The 26,509-nt window shown below is 44.6% G+C and overlaps 1 protein-coding gene across 1 annotated transcript; it reads left to right on the top strand.

Annotated features, from left to right (window-relative positions):
• Positions 1-353: 353 nt before the first annotated feature.
• txnrd2.2 (thioredoxin reductase 2, tandem duplicate 2) lies at positions 354-26,488 on the top strand. Its single transcript, XM_024002357.2, has 17 exons — positions 354-449; positions 797-862; positions 1,743-1,799; positions 1,965-2,109; positions 4,662-4,736; positions 5,180-5,258; positions 5,411-5,473; positions 5,918-5,988; positions 15,071-15,090; positions 15,371-15,462; positions 15,772-15,946; positions 20,876-21,012; positions 23,016-23,111; positions 23,760-23,852; positions 24,539-24,610; positions 24,829-24,926; positions 25,894-26,488. Exons 1-17 carry the CDS (start codon positions 374-376, stop codon positions 26,015-26,017), a joined length of 1,539 nt encoding a protein of 512 aa, XP_023858125.1. The 5' UTR covers positions 354-373; the 3' UTR covers positions 26,018-26,488.
• Positions 26,489-26,509: the final 21 nt, after the last annotated feature.

Here is a 26,509-nt window from a genome sequence, read left to right on the forward strand (position 1 = left end):
TATATAGCTTRCTTGTCTGCATGGTTTAATGAGACCTGATTTAATCTATATAAAAAAAACATGCTAATACCAAATCAGTTACTGTTTGGAATCCAACAATGTAAATATTCCTATTTTAAGTCATATTTCACAAACTCCTCCTGTATTTTTAATTTCTTGTCTAAGCCTGACCTAGTCTATCAAATGTACGTATTTATTACGTAGCTACTACAGTAGCAATTTATTTTATGTTCTATTTCCAACACTACAACGCCATTTCAACTTTGCAACATTTGACAACGTTGCGTTAGTGAATGTGCCTCACATACGTAAAATAGGTCAGGCAGATTTCCAGACGCCTATGACTCGGTGAAGGTCCTTTTGTAATAACAACATGGCAGCCTTATGTAGAGTCAGACACCGGTGGAAACGCACCAACTGCATTCAACTTCTTACGAGAAACTTGACTGGTAGGGAGGTTGTTGCCATATTACTAGTTAGCTTGTGACAAGCTGACAGATTATCGCACAGCGTTTCGTTTTTTTGTTTGCTACACTACAGTGGCTAACATGACCCTGCTAACGTTAGCTAAGCTACCTGTCACTGCCAAACAAGCTGTCAGTGTGAAGTATTCCTTGTCGACATTACGTGTCTTTGGTAGAATAACATGTTATTTTCAAATGCCCTTCACTATGCACTTGTCAGCTTGGTTTCTAGATGAGTAACCTCAGGCATATATTCTGGCTCTGTTTATTATGGTATTACTATCAGCATTGTCCAATAGAGATTGAATGGCATGGCGTTTGGTTTGTTACAGGAACATTTGACTATGATCTCGTCGTTATTGGTGGTGGCTCTGGGGGTCTGGCTTGTTCCAAAGAAGGTGAGTGTCTCAATCTCAGCATTAGTATTACAATACGTTATGAGCTAGGGATTTACCTTTTGTTTAGTCGGTGTTCTTGAACTAACTTTCACTCCGCGTTGAGGAACGTAGCGCCCAAGCCTATTTCTATGGGCAGAAGCACTGTTAATGACAAACTGTTCAAACCCCTCTTGTTTGCTGAGAGAACATGTTGCAGGTTTAAAGCTTATTTCCTGCAGTTCTATACATTTGGTCATTTGTCTTGTGTGTTCATATGATATTTGAGTAGGTCAAARATTGCAACAAAGTCAATGGGCTAAAAAAACGTTAGCTGACATGGGCTAGTTGATCTTGACAATTCTGACAAGTTACAAATAGGGCTCTACGGTCTGCAATGATGGACATGACTAGAGGAAAACGGATGATGCACTACCCAATTTCGAAATTGCACCGTGTGCATTCTACTATTACAACTTTAAGTAGTCCATTAAATGATGTCAAATATAAGTGGTTAAGTACAGATACACAAAAAAACACTACTTAAGTACTACTTTCCACCACTGGGAACCACTGTTCTTGAGGATAGTATACAATCATGTACCCCAGATGGTTTGTTACCAGGTTGACTGGCTCAATGGACCCTTATATGGGAAGGTTCTCTATGTGGGATAATGTCTAATTCACAGGAGGATGGTGGCACCTTAATTTGGGAGGACAGGCTCGTGGTAATGGTTGGAGTGGAATGGTATCAAACACATGGTTTCTATGTGTTTGATGCCGTTGCATTCGCTCCTTTCCAGCCATTATTATGAGCTGTCCTCCCCTCTGCAGCCTCCACTGGTCTAATTGCAGCTTTAGTGAACGTGACGATTGACCAAAACATCATGTACTTTGTTTTCAGCGGCTCAGCTAGGACAGAAAGTTGCTGTGTTAGATTATGTGGAGCCGTCAGTTAAAGGTAAGAGAAATGTTATACTGACTGGACATTCCATCATAATCAGCTTGACTTGAACCGTAAACGCATTTTTCCTTCCTTCTCTCAGAGTAAAGAAACAGTATGCATGTTGTGACCAATCTGCATGAATATTGAAGATAAACCAAAAATCTCATGCTTCCCTTTCAGGTACTAAGTGGGGCATTGGTGGTACGTGCGTGAACGTGGGCTGCATTCCCAAGAAGCTCATGCACCAGGCTGCTCTGCTGGGCACAGCTCTGAAAGACGCTCAGAAATATGGCTGGCAAATCCCCGGGCCCATCTCCCATGACTGGTAAATCTCAATAGTARGAGAACAATGGAAACCTGTGGATATGCACATTTCATGAACTATTTTGGAAAGCAATAGCAAAATTCTTGAATTCCCATCACGATTTAATAAATAAGATATATACAGTACCCCCAAGCCATAAGACTCCTGAACATCTAATCAAATGGCTACCCAAATMATGTGCATTGCCCCCTCCCCTCCCCCTCTTTTACACCGCTGCTACTCTCTGTTATCATCTATGCATAGTCACTTTAATAACTCTACCTATATATACATATTACCTCAACTAACCGGTGCCTCCGCACATTGACTCTGTACTGGTACCCCCCTGTATATAATCTCGCTATTATTTTACTGCTGCTCTTTAATTACTTGTTACTTTTATTTCTTATTCATATTTTTTTAAACTGCATTGTTGGTTAGGGGSTTGTAAGTAAGCATTTCACTGTAAGYTCTACTACACCTGTTGTATTCGGCGCATGTGACTAATAACATTTGATTTGATTTTACCAGTCAAAAGTTTGGACACCTACTCATTCAAGGGTTTAAAAAAAAAAGTTTACTATATTGTAGAATAATAGTGAAGACATCAAAACTATGAAATAACACATGGAATCTTGTAGTAACCAATATAATTTAAATTTGAGATTCTTCAAAGTAGCCACCCTTTACCTTGATGACAGCTTTGCACACTCTTGGCATTCTCTCAATCAGCTTCACCTGGAATGCTTTTCCAACAGTCTTGAAGGAGTTCCCACAAATGCTGAGCACTAGTTGACTGCTTTTCCTTCACTCTGCGGTCCAACCCATCCCAAACCATCACAATTGGGTTGAGGTCGGGTGATTGTGGAGGCCAGGTCATCTGATGCACCACTCAATCAATCTCCTTCTTGGTCAAATAGCCCAGGCTGGGTTGGGTCATTGTCCTGTTGAAAAACAAATGATAGTCCCACTAAGTTCAAACCAGATGGGATGGCGTATCGCTGCAGATTGCTGTGGTAGCCATGCTGGTTAAGTGTGCCTTGAATTCGCAAAAAATCACTTGGTGTCACCAGAAAAGCACCATCACACCTTCTCCTCCGTGCTTCACGGTGGGAACCACACATGCGGAGATCATCTGTTCACRTACTCTGCATCTCACAAAGACACAGCGGTTGGAACCAAAAAATCTCAAATTTGGACTCATCAGATCAAAGGACAGATTTCCACAAGTCTGATGTCCATTGCTRGTGTTTCTTGGCCTAAGCAAGTGTCTTCTTCTTATTGCTGTTATTTAGTAGTGGTTTCTTTGCAGCAATTCGACCATGAATTCCTGATTCACGCAGTCTCCTCTGAACAGTCCTCTGAGGCTGGTAACTCTAATTAACTTATCCTCTGCAGCAGAGGTAACTGTGGTGGTCCTCATGAGAGCCAGTTTCATCATAGCGCTTGATTGTTTTTGCGACTGCACTTGAAGAAACGTTCAAAGTTATTTACATTTTCTGCATTGATTGACCTTCATGTCTTAAAGTAATGATGGACTGCTGTTTCTGTTTGCTTATTTGAGCTGTTCTTGCCGTAATATGGACTTGGTCTTTTACCAAATAGGGCTATCTTCTGTATACCACCCCTACCTTGTCACAACACAACTGATTGTCCTAAACGCATTAAGAAGGAAAGAAATTCCACAAATTCCACAAATTAACTTTTAACAAGGCTCACCTGTTAATTAAAATGCATTCCATGTGACTACCTCATGAAGCTGGTTGAGAGAATGCCAAGAGTGTGCAAAGCTGTAATCAAGGCAAAGGGTGGCTACTTGGAAGAATCTCAAATATAAAATCTATTTTGATTTGTTTAACACTTTTTTTTGGTTACTACATGATTCCAGATGTGTTATTTCATAGTTTTGATGTCTTCACTATTATTCTACAATGAAGAAAATTGTAAAAAATAATGAATGAATAGATGTCAACTTTTGACTGGTACTGTATATATWWTTTTTTTTACCCATAGTCATTACTAGGTTAAATGTTGGTCAATGTTTTGGATTGATAAGCATTCAACACTAAGGTTAATGGACCCTTACATGTGCCATCTAGTGGTAATGTATCAGTAAGACATGATGGGGGGGATTTGACCTTGGCTGTACATTCAATTAATTATTTTGACATTTTAGTCATTTAGCAGGAAAGACATTCAGACGCTATTGTCCGGAGCGATTTACAGTAGCTTGTGTTTACATTTTGGGTTATTTTTCATACTGGTGCCTCGTGGGAATCAAACCCACAACCCTGGCATTACTAACGCCATGCTCTACCGACTGAGCCACCCGGGAGGACTACATGGTGTCAGCACTACATGGGTGACTCTCACGCAGCTCAACATAGGTCGTCTTTGTGGTGAACTGAGGAATATTCTTTGAATAACACACTTCAGATTACTCACAATCCACCAAGTTTATTAGCTAATTTAACGACGAATGCTTGCCACGTAATGGACACTGAGTGAAAATGCGCATTGTTTTATTTTGTCTTATCACAGATGCCTGTCCTATACCATGTGTTTTTCTCCAGGAGTACCATGGCAGAGGCTGTGCAGAACCACGTCAGGTCCCTCAACTGGGGTCACCGTGTCCAGCTTCAGGACAAGTGAGTGACTCCTCCTTACCTACAGCCACTTTAGATCATAGATTCTGTTGTCGACTTGAGCAGTGATTTAAAAAAAATATATATATATATATAAAAAAAATACACATGCATACCTGTGTTTTGCAGCCCTTTTTTGTTATGACCTGTTGGTACACAGAGGTTAGAGCGGTTCGGGGATAAATTGTAAATAAATTGGACGCAGTGCTCTGACTGAATGGCTACAGGGATAAACAGGTGTTTCCATGCCTGTATGTGCCCATACTCTCACAACCGATGTATACATTGTGCAACCAAATCTCATATTTATTATACCCAGTTTCATTGAAAACAGGTTTTAGTTATCTAGGCTTTACCTACCTCAGCCAAACCCTGTCATTGCACAAGATCTCCTATGAGTCTTCCTGTGGTGTTTGCGCTGTCATAATGTTGTTTGTGTTCGACAGGGAAGTGAAGTATCTGAACGTTAAAGGAAGTCTGGTGGACGAGCACACGGTCAAAGGGTTAACCAAGACTGGAAAAGAGGTAACACTCATTTAACATTTTTAAATGTTCACCGTATCATTCTTTTTTTTAATGAATTGCTGTTTCACACAATTGTAAGAGTATAATTTCAACACTGCCATATTATATTTTTTCCTATTGAAGTTATCATGTCTCTCCCCCTTGTCTGGCAGATTATGCTGACTGCTAAGAATATTGTGATTGCCACTGGGGGGCGGCCAAAGTACCCCACACATGCAAGTATTAACCTCTTTGCTTCTCCCTCTCTCCCTCTATCCCTGTATCCGTTTGTATGGTGTCCTTGCCCATTCGACAGCTGCTGATAACACCACAGTGGATCTGAAGCTTTTAATGGCGTGGTGGTAAAACATGTCTGTCTCTGGGTGGAGGAGGGAGGCTGTGTCTGGTACTGCGTCCCAAATGCCACCCTAGCTTTTCACTATGTAGTGCACCACATGGGGAACAGGGTGCTGTTTGGGATAACCGATGGGTCTGAGGCCTCCCTCTGTGGTGTATCACAAGCTGCTGCTCACTGTCTGTTGATAACAAACTAACAAGGACCAAAGATAACCTTCCTCATCTGTCCAACGGAGCTGATCTTTTACCAGAGGCTGTACTGAAAATTGTATGATTCAAACGGACAGGTGTTGTCTTGAACTGTTCTATTTCCTGTGTTGTAGATCCCTGGAGCAGTCGAGCACGGCATCACTAGTGATGATATCTTCTGGCTGAAAGAGTCCCCTGGCAAGACGTGAGTGGTACATCCTGTGACTAGGGCTGTGGCGGTCATTACATTTTGTCGGCTGGTGATTGTCAAGGAAATAACTGCCGGTCTCGCGGTAATTGACCAGCAATTAACATGAACACATTTAGCATCTCCTTGCTTTCACGCACAGCCTACAAGCCAATGATGCAGATCTTTGGAACATCTACATTTTTAAATGTCTAATAAATCCATTATTTATTTTAGACAGGTCTAAAGAAACATGATATGTAGAAAATGTAGTCTATTTCAGAAGAACAGAATAGCATACTCTGCGTTGTCCTTATGTTAGGTCCTGATCTGGCTATGCCATATGGCTGTAGGCTACACTAGTACATTTAGCAGACAAGATTGTCTTTAAGTTCCYTGGCATTATTTTATAGTATGAAGAATACAATTGAACATAGCTGAATAAAACATATTTTCTCCAAACGATATCTGAGGGAGAGCGTACATGCGGCTATTCTGTGTTCAGCGTTTAACAAAGAAACAGTTCCTCCTATATGCTTAATTTAGAGTTTATTTATGTATATATATATTCATATACATACACACTTCCAGTCAAAAGTTTGAACACACCTACTCATTCATGGATTTTTTCTTTATTTTTACTATTTTCTACTTTGTAGAATAATAGTGAAGACATCAAAACTATGAAATAGCACATATGGAATCCATGTAGTAACCAAAAAAGTAATAAACAAATCAAAATAGATGTTATATTTGAGATTCTTCAATGTGGCCACCCTTTACCTTAGCTTTGCATGCTCTTGGCATTCTCTCAACCAGCTTCATGAGTTAGTCACCTGGAATGCGTTTCAATTAACAGGTGTGCCTTGTTAAAAGTTAATTTGTGGAATTTCTTTCCATCTTAATGCGTTTGAGACAATTAGTTGTGTTGTGACAAGGTAGGGGTGGTATACAGAAGATAGCCCTATTTGGTAAAAGACCAAGTCCATATTATGGCAAGAACAGCTCAAATAAGGAAAGAGAAACGACAGTCCATCATTACTTCAAGACATGAAGGTCAGTCAATCCGGAACATTTCAAGATCTTTGAAAGTTTCTTCAAGTGCAGTCGCAAAAACCATCAAGCGCTATGATGAAACTGGCTCCCATGAGGACCGCCACAGGAAAGGAATACCCAGAGTTACCTCTATTGCAGGGGATACTTTCATTAGAGTTAACTGCACCTCAGAAATTGCAGCCCAAATAAATGCTTCACAGAGTTCAAGTAACAGACACTCAACATGAACTGTTCAGAGGAGACTGCGTGAATCAGGCCTTCATTGTCGAATTTCTGTAAAGAAACCACTACTAAAGGACACCAATAAGAAGAAGAGACTTGCTTGGGCCAAGAAACGGACATTAGATCAGTGTAAATCTGTCCTTTGGTCTGAGTTCCAACCGCCGTGTCTTTGTGAGACGCATAGTAGGTGAACAGATGATCTCCGCATGTGTGATTCCCACCGTGAAGCATGGAGGTGTGGGGGTGCTTTGCTGGTGACACTGTCTGTGATTTATTTAGAATTCAAGGCACACTGAACCAGCGTGGCTACCACAGCATTCTACAGCGATACGCCATCCCATCTGGTTTGAGCTTAGTAGGACTATCATTTGTTTTTCAACAGGACAATGACCCAAAACACATCTCCAGGCTGTGTAAGGGCTATTTGACCAAGAAGGAGAGTGATGGAGTGCTGCATAAGATGACCTGGCCTCCACAATAACCCGACCTCAACCCAATTGGCATTTTGGCATTCTCTCAACCAGCTTCCTCATGAAGCTGGTTGAGAGAATGCCAAAAGTGTGCAAAGCTGTCATCAAGGTGGCTAATTTGAAGAATTGAAAATATAAACTATTTTGGTTACTACATGATTCCATATGTTCCCACCCCTAACCCGGACGACGCTGGGCCAATTGTGCGCTGCCCTATGGGACTCCCGGTCACGGCCAGTTGTGATCGAACACAGGTCTGTAGACCAATGTGCCACTCGGGAGGCCTAATGTTGAGTTATTTATGCAACTTTAATTGTTACAAACAGGGCTCAATGTTTAGATTTTTAATACTTTGTAATACTGCATGATGCAATTAATGGTGATTGGAACAAAGTTGCATGAAAGGCATAAGCTCTGCTTTATTCTTTGACTGCATCAGTCGCTCATTCACAATTTGACAAGCACTTGACACAAGCAATTTCTCGGCGGCATCCACCTTGTCTGGCCGTAATGCCCCCTAAAAAAAAATCCATTCCTTTTGCAGCCAGTGGCAGTTGTGCCCTTGGGCTGAATATAATAATTATAATGTACTTCTCTCTTCACTTCTCACTCYCATGGCTCTCTTTATCTCAATTCTTATTAGCCAATTCCCGTCACGGGTCCTTCTCACAGGCATATCACCACCGAAGTTGGTTACAAGTGAAGACTACACATGGGGGTAGCAACTGCAAACCCTTTTTTTCCAGTTTTCGCATAAAATGACATACCCAAATCTAACTGACTGTAGCTCAGGACCTGAAGCAAGGATATGCATATTCTTGATACCATTTGAAAGGAAACACTTTGAAGTTTGTGGAAATGTGAAATCAATGTAGGAGAATATAACACATATCTGGTAAAAGATAATACAAAGAAAAAAAACGTGTTAAAAAGAAAAAAAATCAATCTTTGAAATGCAAGAGAAAGGCCACAATGTATTATTGCTGTCTAGGTGCATTTTAGATTGGTCACTAGATGGCAGCAGTGTATTTGCAATGTTTTAGACTGATCCAATGAACGATTGCATTACTGTTCAAAAGTCTGCCCAAATGTACCTAATTGGTTTATTAATACATGTTCTAGTACATAACTGTGCACTCTCCTCAAACAATGGCATGGTATTATTTCACTGTAATAGCTACTGTAAATTGGACAGTGCTGTTTCATTAACGAATTCCGAGGCGCATATTGAAGATGTTAGAGGAACTGTCCTCATTTACTTTGTCAGCCACCAAGATGAGTAAACCTAACGAACAGTAAAATCACTAGCCTATGTCATTCTCCTATCCCCCATAGTACAAGGCTATTTATTCACGTTATAAGCGCAGCAAAGCGCACATGGCAGTAGGCTATAAGCGCGAATGTTCCAAAATGCAACAAATTAGCAAGAGAACACCATTCTCAAAAGTGACCGCTGATATGATTATGCATGTAATGCATGATTATAAAGGTGCATATTTATGCTGAAAATGATCTTCCCCAAACTTGAAATTCACACACCACCTATGTATGCCAGTTAGGCTCTGCACTGGTTGTAAAGCAGATTAATGTGCTTAATTTTAAGTTATTTGGCCATTTTAGTTGTGATACAAACCTTATCAAAACATATAGGCCTATGGGCTAGGATACATGAGGTGTGCGACTATGATTTGAAAAATTCACACACAAATAGGTATGTGCTGTTTCTTGCTTTTACTGCACACAAGCTGGGCATCATTCACAAGTGACACGCTAATATTGTCACCCATCAGACTATTCTTGATTTAATCGTGTCTTTACATATACTGAATAATATGTGTGAAATTAGTTTTGATTTAGAATGACTTAACATGCACCTGTCTTGGGGCAGGGGGAAAAAAGACGTAATCTATGCACTTACTGTAAATAGCGAATGGAGGACGCTTTCCCCCGTGGTTAATTTTCATGCCAGCCAGGTAGGCTTGTACTCCTGTTGTGAAGCAAAGCAATGTGCTTAATATTTGGAAAGTTGAGTAATACATATAGTAGGCCCGAGCCATAGAAAGCTGATGGGATCCTCTTTTTAATAGAGACCGTCTCAACTCTGTTCTCTCACGCAATTTCATAGCTTATGGAAATGTTCTGCAACATGAGCTCATGGGCTCTCATGAAGTGTTTGATTAGAGGGGCAATGGAGTGCTGAGTACCAGGCAGTTAGCAAGTTTGGTAGACTACTAATGACCATCAGAGCTTGGAGAAGCTTAGTTGCTGTGACTAAACGGTCACGTGGAATTTGACTGCGGTCATGACTCGTGACGGCCGATGTTGCGGTAATTCGGTCACAGTAACAACCCTCCCTGTGACACACATACCATGCAATACTGTACGTCAGCAGTTCACTGTGCAATGCACACAGACACCTCGGTTATAGTGACCGATCCAAGACACAGAGACGCTTCTACTAAGTGTTCTTCTCCTGACTCGGATTAGCTGTGTGTGTGTTTCCTGACGTTTGCTGAACACATCTCTAATCCAGCCATTAGAACCCTGTCATCACCTGTCTAATTGGCCTCTCCACACCGTTTCCACTTGGAACAAAATGGGGGTTGAATTTAATGTTTGTTAATGTAACTGTACAGTGTGCCACCAGTGTAGAGCAGAGGGCTGAGTTATCTGAGTCATCCGCACATCGAAAATCCTTGCTAATATGCAGGATGAAGATAATCTACAATAGATTTCTGTCCTCATTGTTTTATCACAACATCTTTGTTTCCCCTTTTCCTCTCCACTTTAGTCAGGTGGCCTAGCAGTGCAGAGTGTTGGGCCAGTAACCAAAAGGTCGCTGGTTTGAATCTCTGACCCGACTGGGTGAAAAATCTGCCAATGTTCCCCCTTGAGCAAGGCACTTAACCCTAATTGCTCCTGTAACTCGTCCTGGATAAGAGTGTCTGCTAAATGACTACAATGTACACCGAACAAAAATATAAACGCAACATGTYAAGTGTTGGTCCCATGTTTCTGAGCTGAAATAAAAGATCTCAGACATTTACCATGTGCACATAAAGCTCACACATCCCAGTTAGTGAGCATTTCTCCTTTGCCAAGATAATCCATCCACCTTACAGGTGTGGCATATCAAGAAGCTGATTAAACAGTATGATCATTACACAGGTGTAATTTGTGCTCGGAACAATAAAAGGCCACTCTAAAATATGCCGTTTTGTCACACAACCCAATGCCACAGATGTCTAAAGTTTTTTTGAGGGAGTGTGCAATTGTCATGCTGACTGTAGGGATGTCCACCAGAGCTCTTGCCAGAGAATTGAACGTTAGTTTGTCCACCATAAGCCACCTCAAGTCGTTTTAGAGAATTTGGCAGTACCTCCAACCAGCCTCACAACAGCAGACCATGTGTAACCACGCCTGCCCAGGACTTCCACGTCCGGCTTCTTTACCTGCTGGGTCGTTTGAGACCAGCCTACCCGGACAGCTGATGAAACTGAGGAGTATTTCTGTTTGTAATTAAGATATTTTGTGACTCATTCTGATTGACTGGGTCTGGCTCTACAGGGGGTGGATCTGGCTCCCAAGGGGTGAGCCTATGCCCTCCCTGCCCAGTCATGTGAAATCCATAGATTAGGGCCTAATTTATATATTTACATTGACTGATTTCCTTCTATTAACTGTAACTCAGTAAAATTGTATTTATATTTTTGTTCAGTATATATGTACAGTATTTCCCGTGTGCCAAACAAGGCTGTCTTTTAGCGTTTTACCACTAGAGGGTGATATGAACTCGTACTGGAGAGTCCATTCTAAGACGATGCCACTCTGCGTGTAACGTGTTTCCCTGAACTTTCCTTCCCCTCTTTCAGCATCTTTCCAAAGCAATTATCACAAATATTTGCTCACAGCTTTCTATGGCGCTTTCAAGTGAGTGGAAAGAGCACTTGAGTCCGGGAAACCCTTAATGTGAGTGGGCCTTAGGTAGGGGTGCCTTAGGTAGTGGGGCTGTTAGGTAGGGGCCTACTGTTAGTGATATCTGCCCTCAGGCTACTAGGGATTAGCATTAGCAGGCCCTCCCGTGGCTCTCTCTTCAGACCTATCCCTCGCTACCTAGGAGGAGCCGTGTGTTGAGGAGTTGTTGACTAGTTGTTGTGCTGCTCTGCTCTGAGCTGTCAGCTGTGCAGGTGGGGTCTGAGAGGGTGTTTGAGTTGACAGGCTGGCGGAGGTAGTGGATGGCTCCAGGTGAGTGACGAATGCCTCAGAGGGGCTGGAGCACGCTCGCTCGCACACTCACACGCATACGAGAGCGATGAGAAGTGTAGACATGAGTGTAAGATGTTTTATGTTGGCTTTTATTGCAGTATGTAATGCACTGTTTCCATTTTCTAGGATTATATATTTATTTATTCTATGCTTCCATTCAAAATGAATTCCAGAGCTAAAGCGCAGTGAAGCAGGCTTGAAATATGCTGTTTGTCATCCTTTAGAGCAGCTGAGGAAATGAGTCTGTGATGACAAGCTCAAAAGCACCCAGGGAGACAGTTGTAACCCATTGTATCCTTTCTTGCTCTGTAGTCACTACAGTGTGTAAAGGAGTTGAGTTCACATCCTGTATCTTTTGAATTCAGATCAAGTCTGCGGCCAATAGAACTCTCCCCTCTTAGGAACACTTGTGAAAGAGCTCTGTTATTGCAGCAAGCATAGCAGACACGCTAGAGGAGGACACTGATTCACTTATCTCTTGTCTGGACTGCTGAAGACTGCTCCAAGGTTATGAGAGAGACTCGGGCAAATTCTAAACAACGACAGTCCGACATACTCCAACATTCATTAAGGTGGCTTTGGATTGGTATGTGTGGTTAATACGCGAGCCCTAAACGTTTGATTGTGTTGTCTTTGTTGTAGGTTTCTCCTTATACTCCTTATCATTCAGCGGAGTCCAGTAACATTTGCAGGGGAGACACTGTATTACTGTGTCCTCTCACTGGATCCCAACCCTCTGTAGTTCCTTGTTTCACAAGCAGCCATCCCCTGTTCACGCCTGGATGCAGTGTTTTTGAAAAATGACCTGTTTCGGCTGTACCTACTGTATGTACATTGAACACCTCCACCCATGCTTTCAGACACCGCCATCTGGATGAGGGAGAAAGAAAAATCCTAGAGACACTCTGACATGCAATATAACCAAGCATAGACCCAGCCAGGAAAAGGAGATGTATCGGTGATGAAAGTGTGGAATCAGGTTAAAGCTCCTAGCCTAATCCCTCCCTAAACCACCTCAAAATGTTGCACTAAGTGCAGATGTGCATTAGGTGGACGTGAGCAGCGGATGCTGGCGCTCTCAGCGGTTAGCGCTAGCATGTGGGGGGCCTCGTCCGGGCCTGTGTGCACCAGGCTCCCTGAGCTGTCAGGGCCAGGGTAGGGAATCCTGAGGTGGGGGAGCCCTGGAGGGGTAGAGGGTGGGCGAAATAGGGAGGGGCTCTCCATGCGGGTGACAGGCATCACTCAGCAGAGGGATATGTGGACTGAGCCCTGAACACGGAAACATCGCACACCCCATCCCCAGGGATTAGCCTGAATGCTAGCAATTAGCTCCACAAACAACGGTGGAGCTCAGGGCTGGATTAGAGGTGTGATTCACCTGGCCCCCACACACACACACACACACACACACAAAGACACACACACAGAGAATGACACAGACCCTGCCAAATCCTCCACCCCCTTGTCTTTTTCTCTTATGCATCCCCCCCTGCATCTTTCTCTGCCTGTCTCTCTCTCTCTCTCTCTCTCTCTCTCTCTCTCTCTCTCTCTCTCTCTCTCTCTCTCTCTCTCTCGTTGTCTTGACTTTTTACAGTAGTGGGGCCTTCGATGTTCAAACAGCATTTTCGGCACTTTTAATTCAACACATTCAGAGTAAACATTTTTGTTTTGTTTAGCACAGTATTCAAGATAATTTGAAAGAAAATGTATGAATGAATATAGTGTATCATATAGAAAAATGCATGTACTATATAACCTCCAACATATACCTGTACTATACACTATATATAAAACAGTATGTGGACACCCCTTCAAATTAGTGGATTTGGCTATTTCAGCCACACCTGTTGCTGATATGTGTATGAAATCGAGTATACAGCCATGCAATCTCCATAGACAAACATTGGCAGTGGAATGGCCTTACTGAAGAGGTCAGTGACTTTCAACGTAGCACTGTCATAGGATACCACCTTTCCAACAAGTCAGTTTGTCAAATTTCTTCCCTGCTAGAACTGCCCCGGTCAACTGTAAGTGCTGTTATTGTGAAGTGTAAACGTCTAGGAGCAGCAACGGTTCAGCCGCGAAGTGGTAGGCCACACAAGCTCACAGAACGGGACCGCAAAGTGCTGAAACGCGTTGCGCGTAAAAATCGTCTGTCCTCGGTTGCAACACTCACTACCGGGTTCCAAACTGCCTCTGGAAGCAACGTCAGCACAAGAACTGTTCGTCGGGAGCTTCATGAAATGGGTTTCCATGGCTGAGCAGCTGCACACAAGCATAAGATCACCATGCTCAATGCCAAGCGTTGGCTGGAGTGGTGTAAAGCTCACCGCCATTGCCCTCTGGAGCAGTGGAAACGTATTCTCTGTGATGAATAATGCATCACCATCTGACAGTCCAATGGACGAATCTGGGTTTACTTGCCTGAATGCTTAGTGCTAACTGTAACTTTGGAATAATGAGGAGGAATAATGATCTGGGGCTTTTTTTTATGGTTCGGGCAAGGCCCCTTACTTCCAAAGAAAATAAATCTTAACACTACAGCATACAATGACATTTTAGATGATTCTGTGCTTCCAACTTTGTGGCCACAGTTTGGGTATGGCACTTTCCTGTTAGAGCATGACAATGCCCCCGTGCACAAAGCGAGATCCATACAGAAATAGTTTGTTGAGATCGGTGTGGAAGAACTTGACTGGCATGCACAGAGCCCTGTCCTCAACCCCATTGAAAGCCTTTGGGATGAATTTGAACGCCGACTACGAGCCAGGCCTAATAGCCCAACTTCAGTGCCAGACCTCACTAACGCTCTTGTGGCTGAATGGAAGCAAGTCCCCGCAACAATGTTCCAACATCTAGAGGAAAGCCTTCCCAGAAGAGTGGAGGCTTTTATAACAGCAAAGGGGGGACCAACTCCATATTAATGCCAATGATTTTGGAATGAGATGTTCGACGAGCTGGTGGCCACATACTTTTGGTCATGTAGAGTATAACCTCCGACATACACCTGTACTATATAACCTCCAAGAGAAAGCATTTAAATGAAAACGTAAGATTTAATGATTTTCTTTGTTTTTACCTTTCAGACTTGTAGTTGGTGCCAGCTGTATCCTTTTGACTGCGCTTGAACATGAGTCACTGGTTAGACTGTGTAGTGTCAGTGAGTTGTTGTGGAGTATGGTACTTGCCTGGCTCTAATGTTGAAGGCAAAAAGTGGTGAATTGCAGTTCGTGGTGACCCCTTCTTCCTAGACTGGGGTCACCTCACAGTCTATCTCTGCCTGTTATGCTCCGGTTTCTCAGCGGTCAAATGTGCTTTAACTAAAGATAGGCGAGGTTCCTCTATGAGAGCGTTTGTGTTCTGTTTTCCTGAACACTGGTATGAAGATGTGGCCCTGGAGTGTGCTGGCTTCCTGACCGGTATTGGGCTGGACACCACAGTCATGGTTCGCAGCATCCCCCTCCGAGGCTTTGATCAGGTACTGCTGCTCTTAAGGCATAGATTGTACACTATTTGAAATACATGTATTTCTTCATACATGTTTATTATACATTTCTGTCTGTTGGTCAAACTGTAGCCACAATTCAGGTTTTAGAGATATGTAGGAAGTCAAAGTATAATTTATCACTGTTCTTTTATAGATGTATTTTGTTGTCTTCTGATGATATTGGGTGCTTTACTCTACCAATATAAGTTTGGAATAATACTTCTCCCAATTTGGTGTGCTGGAAAGGTGACTTTGGGCTGTCAACAACCTACAATGATTTCCCTCTTGTGTGTGCTGCAGCAAATGGCAGGGCTAGTGACAGACTACATGGAGGCCTATGGCACCAAGTTCTCCTGGAGGAGTGTCCCTAAGAGCGTGGACAAGCTGTCCTCTGGGGCGCTGCAGGTGACCTGGACAGACGAACAGACAGGAAAGGACCAACGGGACACCTTCGACTCTGTGCTGTGGGCCGTAGGTGAGTGTGTCTGAGGAGGAAGATATACTCAGCAAAAAAAGAAATGTCTCCTCACTGTCAACGGTGTTTATTTTCAGCAAACTTAACATGTGTAAATATTTGTATGAACATAACAGGATTCAACAACTGAGACAAACTGAACAAGTTCCACAGACATGTGACTAACAGAAATTGAATAATGTGTCCCTTAACAAAGGGGGGGTCAAAATCAAAAGTAACAGTCAGTGTCTGGTGTGGCCACCAGCTGCATTAAATACTGCAGTGCATCTGCTCCTCATGGACTGCACCAGATTTGTCAGTTCTTGCTGTGAGATGTTACCCCACTTTTACARCAAGGCACCTGKAAGTTCCCAGACATTTCTGGGGGGAATGGCCCTYGCCCTCACKCTCCGATCCAACAGGTCCCAGACGTGCTCAATGGGATTGAGATCTGGGCTCTTCGCTGGCCATGGCAGACACTGACATTCCTGTCTTGCAGGAAATCACGCACAGAACGAGCAGTATGGCTGGTGGCATTGTCATGCTGGAGGGTCAAGTCAGGATGAGCCTGCAGGAAGGGTACCACATGAGGGAAGAGGATGTCTTCCCTGTAACGCACAGCGTTGAGATTGCCTGCAATGACAACAAGCTTAGTCCGATGATGCTGTGACACACCGCCCCAGACCATGACGGACCCTCCACCTCCAAATCGATTCCGCTCCAGAGTACAGGCCTCGGTGTAACACTCATTCCTTCAATGATAAACGCGAATCCGACCATCACCCCTGGTGAGACAAAACCGCGACTCGTCAGTGAAGAGCACTTTTTGCCAGTCCTGTCTGTTTCAGCGACGGTGGGACAGTGCCCATAGGAGATGTTGTTGCCGGTGATGTCTGGTGAGGACCTGCCTAACGACAGGCCTACAAGCCCTCAGTCCAGCTTCTRTCAGCTTATTACGGACAGTCTGAGCACTGATGGAGGGATTGTGCGTTCCTGGTGTAACTCGGGCAGTTGTTGTTGCCATCCTGTACCTGTCCCGCAGGTGTGATGTTCAGATGTACCGATCCTGTGCAGGTGTTGTTACACGTGGTCTGCCACTGCGAGGATAATCAGCTGTCCGTCCTGTCTCCCTGTATCGCCCTCTTAGGCGTCTCACAGTACGGACATTGCAATTTATTGCCCTGGCCACATCTGCATGCCTCCTTGCAGCATGCATAAGGCACATTCACGCAGATGAGCAGGGACTCTGGTCATCTTTCTTTTGGTGTTTTTCAGTCAGTAGAAAGGCCTCTTTAGTGTCCTAAGTTTTCAGAACTGTGACCTTAATTGCCTACCGTCTGTAAGCTGTTAGTGTCTTAACAACCATTCCACAGGTGCATGTTCATTAATTGTTTATGGTTCATTGAACAAGCATGAGAAACAGTGTTTAAACCCTTTACAATGAAGGTCTGTGAAGATATTTGGATTTTTACAAATTATCTTTGAAAGACAGGGTCCTGAAAAAGGGACGTTTCTTTTTTTTGCTGAGTTGTCACACAAATGACTACATTAGGGTACTAAGTCCCTACTATTTTAGTAGTAGCTGCAATCACGTGTGTTAAGTAGGCCACATAACATACAACTGGCTTTGCAACAARGTATCCTGAGATACTGTATCAGTGGAACTACTCGTCGTCCTCCCTTTCCATTTATTTTATTGTCATCCACAATAGAGTGCAGTGTCAGCAGACTCAGAGGGTATCAAGCTCAAAAACAAGGTAATAAAGCGTGAGTGATGGAACCACCAGGGGAAGTGTTAATCACACAGCCCAGCGCTGGGTCCTGGTCCTGGGTTCTGGCTGAGGGGAGCAGGATGCACCCAGGCGCGGGGGGTCACTGCATTCCCTCCTTTGTTCTCCCACTCTGCTCTGGGCTTTCCTGCCCGCCGTGCCAGCCCTGAGGAAACCAGGCTGGCCGGTCGCACCATCTCATCCACCCCGCAGCATCTGCACGGCAAGGCCCTGTCTGTCTGCAGCTCTGCGCACCCAACAGACCTCTCTCTCGTGCGCGCCACAGTCCTTTTCTCTCTTTATCACACCATGTAATTTCTCTCATTCCGCCAACCAGCACAATGGAGGGAACTTCCGCCTGGCTGCCCAGCCAATGTTTATTTGTGTTGAGACGGTCCCAAAGACGACGCGCTTCCCAAAACCTGACCTTACGCCACGCCGAGTCCCAGCAGTGTGTGACTCTGCAGTACCAGCCGGGAGAGGCTAGAGAGGCTGCCTGTGCGTGTGACAGGGACCAGGATATGGGTGACATTTAGGCAGAGATTATGTTCTTCCCGCCCTGGCAGGTTGCAGCTCTCGGAGAGCTGGGGTTCTCACAATGTGAACATCAAGGCAAAGTGTCTGGTCTGTCGAGTCACTGCACTCAAAACACCCAGACCTTGAGACTAATGGAAAATTGGCAGCACAAACTATATTTTTCACTGAGTTGTTATATTTTGGTGGATAGACATTCTTCATGGTTCAGATGGTGCAGACAGTGCAGGTCTCATCCTCACATGCACTCTCACCCAGCAGGGGGTAAAGGTTTCCCCAGTGTATGTGGGTTATTGGTTGTAGGAGGAATATGACTTTATACTTACCTGATTGCTAGCTTACATTACTACCTTACTGTGTAGGCTGTAGTCTGCGGGCTTTACCCTGGTGTTGTCGTGCAGGACAGTGAGGACATCCACTTCTGGGCCTCTCCTTTTGAAGTGTGTGCGTCTGTCTGACTGTGGGAGTTATGAGTGGGCCTCTCGCCACTTCCCCAATGTGCCCTTTACACTACAGGTCAGACTGGGTCTGTGCCCTCAGTGGAGCTGTAAAAGACTGTGGGTATGTCCCGATTCTCCACCCTTTTCTCAAAGAGTGCACTTGCATATTTCCTGTCATGGATTTAACAATGGTGGAATCTCCCTCGAGCCAATAGTTACACTTGCATTGATGAATGCTTGTAAATCAGTGATGGAAAGTGTGCAAGTGCACACTTTGYGAGAAGGGTGGAGAATCAGGACTCAGACAGTGAACTACTCATAGGGAGGAATAGGAGGCTGGTGTTGGTGGGGATTGTCTGATCCAGTCCTGTAGCTATGGCTGCTTCTCCATGATCATCCTTCTCAAGGCCTGCCCTTCCTCAGGACCGCACCCAAGGCCAGGTGGCCAACAACACAGAGGAGGAAACAGCATATTTCCTCTGGGTGTACAACATAACGCTTCCCTCCCACCTATTTGTGTTACCCCAACCCCTTTCCTCTCAGATTTTGAGAGGGACACCAAAAGAGGGTGAAGTTTGTGTGATGCGTATGTCTCCATATGAACTGAAATGGTTGGATGTGAAGCCTCTCTGAGAGAAGCCTACTCCCCATACTCAGAAAAGTCTCTCTGAGCCAAAGTGCGGATCCTGATACAATCAAATCTCTTATGCTCATTTTAGGCCTTTAATATGCTGCCTTCTCAGAAAACTATTTTTGGAGACAAAATAATCTATTTCCCAAAAATGCAGTCTTATTTTTTTTCTCTCGTCTATGTTCACGTGATTGATCTAAAAAGCTGCCATGTACACCAAGTTGGTCTCAAGTCGTGCCAGGAAGCTTGTTGTGGCTAATTAGCTGTTGGGTCTTGAGATTTCCTCTGTGTGTTACAACAGTCTTTGTTCAGCGTAGGCCTATCAGGCCTGCCTGTCATTGGCTGTCATTACCCCTGTGTGTGGCTCCACACTCACTGAAGGCTCTTATCAGCAGAACCTCTTGTTGTTGTGTCCACGCCACACAATGGAACAGTGGCACTCCAACAGTCTCCAATCCTAGATGGAGAAACCCAGTTAAGCAGGAAAGGCAAGCCGTGAGTGGCTGTAGTAGCCGAGTCTATACATAGAGAGAACAGAGTGGATACTATAGGATAGTCCTCCTGACTCCTGGTAGAAATGAGCTGTGGTTTGGTAGGGTTTGGCAAGACCTCCTAAGAACCAACTTTTTGTCAACACAACTCATGCTAGAATGTCCATCTATGCACTGTCTCTTAGCAAGGTATGTATGCAGTGTGCTCTCCCACTGGTGTGTGTGTGTATATATATACATACTTTGAGAAAGGCAGTCATGACAGGTAGAGATCCCTGTGTTAGACCTAATCTGCATAGTTGAACACTGGTGGCTCTGCATGGTCCTGCTAGACTAGCCTAGTTCAAGAAAACCGCTGCTTTGAGCCTTACTGCCTGTCTCTACCACCCGTGCTGCAGTAATGGACAGGTCCCTCGGCCCTCCCAGTCCCTGGTCTGGCTGCAGCGGAGGAAGTTGTTCCTCGGCTCCAGCCAGGAAAAGGGTCTTGGGGGGGTTTGTTATTCTTGTTGTCCGATAGCATCTACGCTGTACGTGGGTACCTCTAGGCCCTGCCGAGAAGCGGGGTTATTGTGTTACCCAGGCAGGGAGTGAGAAGGTGGGGAGGAGAAGGGGGAAGACGAGGGAGGCAGAGAGCCTCGACCAGGTCCCGGGGTGCTTGGTGCTCACCATCGCCATGGAGATGGGGCGACGAGATGGGCAAGCGTTGACAGCAACCATCAACCGTAACCCATGAAGTGGCAGAATTGACAACCAGCGCCCCAGGTGGCTGACGGGATGCCTTCCTATCCCCTGCCAAAAGACAAGCCTCCATCGCTCCCCATCTCCTCCTCCTCCCAGCTGTGCGGTTGTTTTTTCTTCTACTAGCTGGATAAGATTTGCCTTTCTGTTGGATGGAGAGTCTTAGGACATGCCTTTAACTTATACCCTTAGCGTGCCAACTCAATGGTATGTGTTATGAACACTGAGCAGCATTTTTATTTTTTTCTTCTAAGAATCTTAAGATTCCCGTAACCTCCCCTCTCTCTCTCTTAATGTGTAACATGATATTGAGTTTCCGACTGTGTTTTCCTCCATTTTGACCATAGGCAGAGCCCCTGAAACCAAAACTCTCGGCCTGGAGAAAGTTGGCGTTAAGCTCAACAAAGAGTCTGGGAAAATACTTGTGGCTGCTGACGAATCCACATCTGTGCCGAACATCTACGCTTTCGGCGATATCGGCGAGGTAGGTGTTGATCATGTCCGTCATCCTCTGTGTACCCACCCAGCCTTAAAACACCAACGTGAACCTCTCCAGGAATGCATGGAAGACTGAAAAGAATAGTCCTACCAAGGCGACGCTTTATACAAGAAACCATTTGGTGTGCAAAAAGTTGAAGTGATACCGTAGTTCACTGGGCACCATCACATTTCATCATTTTAGATGTTGCCTATCTTTCCAATTCATTTGATATTGAAGCATATGGCTGGAGATACACAGCAGATGGCGTGGGACAAGGACTCCTCTCAAACCTCTCACTGCTGCTCTATCACAATACTCTTTCTACATGTATCAAATGTCAGTCCTGTCTTTTTAATGTGGCCAGCTGTGGATTTCCTAACTTCCACAGGCCTCTTCAGACGGTTAGATTGACACAAGCGTTTGATGAGTCACTCTTAGCCCTGATGCCTGTCATCTTTTCACATACTGGGAGACTTTTTAAAAGGGGGTGGATTGATATTTAAGTCTATGTCCAAACAGAGCACCTTTTTGTGTTGAGACATTGAAGAGCACCTGTGGACTGCCAAGAAATGCATTACAATGACGCAGACCCAAGTGGTGTGTAAACACAGTTACCGAAATACCACRACACACATTCAGACACACACACCGCCAGCGCCGGAGGAGCTGTCTTAGAAAACAGGATGTTCAGCAGCGGTTCTAATCAAACAGGCTGCTCATGACTTAAAGGGATACTTGGGGATTTTGGCAATAAGGCCCTTTATCTACTTCCACGGAGGCTACTTGGTACCATAGACTTCCAGTCATTGCGCTAACGCTAGTTAGCATTGGCTCACGAACCTCCCTCTGACATCCTTCATACTGGACGAAGAGACTTTAAAAAAAAGCGTTCCACAAGTTCATCCGACTCTGGGGAAAGTAGATAAAGGGCATCATTGCCAAAATCCCAAAGTATCCCTTTGTCAAGCTTTCAGAAAGAATTCACCCTGCAGCTCTGCCCCTTCCTGTATTGTTAAACTGTTGTTGTGAGTATAGGCCTTTACATTTGTACCCGTATGCGGGTTGAAAATGGCGGCCTTGGGCACTGATAAGCTCCTAAATGGGTACGCATTGGCAGTACAGTAACATGCTCTATTTGACGTCAGAGCTCAGTGTCTCCGCTTCACAGCGCTGTGTGGGTTTTGACTGACAGCCGTTCGGAACATGAGCACCGCTCGCGACAAGAAGTTACCCCCATCCCTCCTGCTAATTGTGCAACTTTTGCAAATGTTTTGTCGTCTGAGTGAGGGGAACGCTGTAGATTACGAGGACTCAATGTATTTTGAAAGATGAAATGTTCAGGATTACAATAAATACCGCTTTGATGTCATACAGGTCCCGTGTGATCCCGTGTGGTCCCGTGTGGCTCAGTTGGTAGAGCATGGCGCTTGCAACGCCAGGGTTGTGGGTTCATTCCCCACGGGGGGACCAGGATGAATATTTATGAACTTTCCAATTTGTAAGTCGCTCTGGATAAGAGCGTCTGCTAAATGACTTAAAATGTCAAATGTATACAAGCAAACCAAACACCCTTGAGTCCAAATGTGCAATTCCCACGAGTGTAAGGGGTTAACAGTCAGTTGGGTCGAGTGGGGAAATTTTTTAAGGATACAAAAGCAATGTTTGTTTTTCAGTGTGCAAGGCAGTTAAGAGACCTTTATTAGTCAATGCCATTGTCATGGATGTGTGTTCAAGCCAGAGGCTACAGGTTAGTCTACACAGTAACTCACAGGCACAACTGTCCTCTCTCTCTCTCTCTCTCTCTCTCTCTCTCTCTAAATAGCCAAAGGGCCTGTGTTAAGGAGGTGCGCTCTGTGTGTGTGTGTGCGTAGCCTGCATGCATACATTTAAGCACATATGCATGCATACGCACTTTGTCGGCTTCCCTCTGTCTACGTCTCTCTCTCTTTATCTGTCTGTCTCACCGTTTTCTCATGTCACTCATTAGCGTTGTTCTGTGTTTCCAGGGTCGTCCTGAGTTGACCCCCACAGCCATTAAGGCAGGGAAGCTCCTCGCCCGCAGGCTCGCAGGCCAGACCAATGAGCTAATGAACTACGACAACGTGAGTAGACACACACACCAAACACACACACTACTCCTATGCCCCCCCCCCCATCTCTCTACAGCTTGTCTGTATGTGGCCTTTGATGTCTTTGTTTTCTGCTTCTGTTTTAAGTGTTAAATCAGCTCCACTTCTGTGTATTTTGGTTTTAATGCCTCATCGTTGTTTTCCCTGGATTATGCAGCTTGGTCTGACTCATGGGGTTTTAATGGGACACACTGCACGTCTTCTGCACCTCTTCCAAATTTTAATTCCTAAACCATTCGTAGTGATACTTATTGCTTAAATGCGTATTGCTTGTCCTCTAGTTTCGTCTTTGTTCCTTTTTTGTGGTCTTTTGTAGCATTGTTATATCACCACTTTATTTTACTCCCAATGGTAGGAGATACAGTAGATTAGATTACCACTTTATTTTACTCCCAATTGTGGGAGATGGAGTAGGTGATGTGACCGGCCTGTAGTATGCGTCTGCCTATCTACAGTATCCTGCTATAACATTACTTTGTTTTCCTTGCCTTGTTTCTTGTATCCTTGATTTTCTGTCTGTCCGGTTGCCACCCCACTGGAGAATTGCTGTGTGGCCTGTCTATCCTCATGTACCATGATGTAACAAGACTTTATGTGCCTTCTGATTGGTTGTGTCCCTAGGTTGCCACCACAGTGTTCACCCCTCTGGAGTATGGCTGTGTGGGCCTGTCAGAGGAGGAGGCTGAGAGCAGACATGGGAAGGACTCCATAGAGGTACAGTAGACCTAATCCTAAACCACTCACATTATAGCTAGCTGATTTTCTAACTGAATGGAGGTCTGCCGAGGTATGCTGGGAAAGCTTTCAGTTCTTAAAGGATTGTGAATCCTGGTGTGCCTCTGTCTACTGCTTTATACATTTGTGAAATAGAAAGTGGTGTGATTGCGTGTGTGTGTACAGAGTGCCTCTCACTCCGTGTGTGTGTGTGTGTACAGAGTGCCTCTCGCTCCGTGTGTGTGCACAGAGTGCCAGCTGCTAACACCTGTGCCCAGAGCGCCTCGGCTTGTTGTAGAGCGAGGTGTAGCTCCGCTGTGTGATTGACAGGTGAGCAGAGGGCCTGATTGACGTGTGTATCAGGTGCTGACAGGCGTTGTGTGATCTAAAGCGCCGCGGCGGGAGAGGTGCACCATGGGTCCTGACAGCTGCCTGTGTGCATGGCCCGGCCGGCGACTTGTGTCGGCACGTTCGCTGGCTCCATATAAAACACACGCGGTGAAACCAGGGTCTGAGATGTACCTTTTTTTTTTTAATCGAGCAAAGTGTTGTGAGAACAGTTTTGTAATACCAGATTCATAGTGAACGATCTGAGATCCAGGGCCTACCTTTCACACGAGCAAGTATTGTAAAATCCTATACGTTGTTGGTGGACTAATGGTCATGTTCTGTTGTTCTCTGTCTAGGTGTACCATGCCTTCTACAAGCCTCTGGAGTTCACTGTGGCTGAGAGAGATGCCAGCCAGTGTTACATAAAGGTCAGAACAAGCCCTCACAAAATTCCCAGGTATTCCATAAATCCCGGTTGGAGGATTCCCGTATTTTCTGCTTATTCCCTCGTGAATCCAGGAGTTTTTCAACCGGGATTTCTGGAAAACCTGTGAATTTTGGCAAAGTTGCAACCTTACCTCCTGTTGCATCTGAAGTGTAGCCTGGAGGTTTYGGGGGTGTAACGTTGCTTCTCTCACTGCCTAAGGTGGTGTGTAAGCGGGGTGGAGACCAGAGAATCCTCGGCCTGCACTTCACTGGCCCCAACGCTGGAGAAGTTACCCAGGGCTTTGCTATGGGCTTCCAGTAAGTCAACCACTCTGCTTGATGGAGTTAGATAGGGACTCAAAGTAGATCATACAGATGTTGTAGGGTTGTGGTTAGTTTAAGAAATTGCTAAACTGCTTTTTAAAAATGATTTTAGGTGTAATGTATAATTCTCATACTAACATATGTTAGATCTGTGGATTCATTCATCTAAAATGAATGGATGTCATGTACGTTGTAAACTCTACATATAGGTGAGTATATACGTGACAAGATGAGCCTTTATCAGTACACAGCAGTGATATTACACTGAACAAAAATATAAACGCAACATTTAAAGTGTTGGTCCTGTGTTTCATGAACTGAAATCATTTTCCATACGAMCAAAAAGCTTATTTCTCTCAAATGTTGTGCACAAATTTGTTTACATCCCTGTTAGTGAGCATTTCTCCTTTGCCAAAATAATTAATACACCTGACAGGTGTGGCATATTAGGAAGCTGATTAAACAGCATGATCATTACACAGGTGCACCTTGTGCTGGGTACATTAGAGGCCACTCTAAAATGTGCAGTTTTGTCACACAACACAATGCCACAGATGTTTAAAGTTTTGCGGGAGCATGCAATTGGCATTGCTGAGGAGTATTTCTGTCTGTTATAAAGCCCTTTTGTGGGGACTAACTCATTATGATTGGCTGGGCCTGGCTCCCCAGTGGGTGGGTCTGGCTGCCAAGTGGGTGGGTCTATGCCCTCCTAGGCCCACCCATGGCTGCACCCCTGCCCAGTCATGTGAAATCCATAGATTTGGGCCTAATGAATTTATTTCAATTYACTGATTTCATTAAATGAACTTTAACTCAGTAAAATCTTTGAAATTGTTCCATGTGGCGTTTTATATTTTTGTTCAGTATAGTAAGAGAAACCTAAAGATGGGAGAGTGGGTGGTGCTGTCAGGACAGGAGTCGGTTGTATGAATGAAGTCTCCGTGTCTCTGTCTCTCTCCAGGTGTGGGGCCACCCTCACTCACCTGAAGGAGACCGTGGGGATCCACCCCACTTGTGCCGAGGAGCTGACCAAAGTCAACGTCAGCAAGCGCTCAGGGCTGGACGCCACTGTTACCGGCTGCTGAGGTTAAGCACCCCCTTCTCTGAACACACCTGAGCACACGGGAAGGAACCTCCTCATAGAGACAGGGAATGTGTCCCTAATGTCACCCTCCTCCCTATGTAGTGCACTACTTTCATGGGCTCTGGTCAAAAGTAGTGCACTAGAAAGGCAATATGGTCCCATTAGAGACGCGTACAGGGAAGTAATTGTAATGCATATACAGTATGTATGTGTGGCTCTGGTTGCAATACTTTCTTGTCTCTTAGCCACCTCATAACGGTCCATGTAAAACCTGTAGAAGCACTCTCTGCTTTCCCTGACATCCCAGTTCCACTGGATTGCAGGTCTCCACTCCYTCTTATCATTGCAGGGTCCTCCAGGTCATGACTGCAATGCTATATCTAGGTAAGGCTAGATTTGTGTCAGGTTTGACTAGTMGTCACATTAACCAGGCCATGGTTACCCAATGTAGCCCCTTAATGTATGTAGTATGTCCCCTTCTCCCATTTTGAAA

This window comes from Salvelinus sp. IW2-2015, linkage group LG15 (assembly GCF_002910315.2).
Source record: "Salvelinus sp. IW2-2015 linkage group LG15, ASM291031v2, whole genome shotgun sequence".
NCBI lineage: Eukaryota > Metazoa > Chordata > Actinopteri > Salmoniformes > Salmonidae > Salvelinus > Salvelinus sp. IW2-2015.

Coding starts and splice junctions, on each gene's coding strand:
- txnrd2.2 (XM_024002357.2), top strand. CDS start 374: ATGGCAGCCTTATGTAGAGTCAGACACCGGTGGAAACGCACCAACTGC. Junction 5,474..5,917: donor GGCCAAAGTACCCCACACAT/GCAAGTATTAAC, acceptor CCTGTGTTGTAG/ATCCCTGGAGCAGTCGAGCA. Junction 21,013..23,015: donor CTTTCGGCGATATCGGCGAG/GTAGGTGTTGAT, acceptor CTGTGTTTCCAG/GGTCGTCCTGAGTTGACCCC.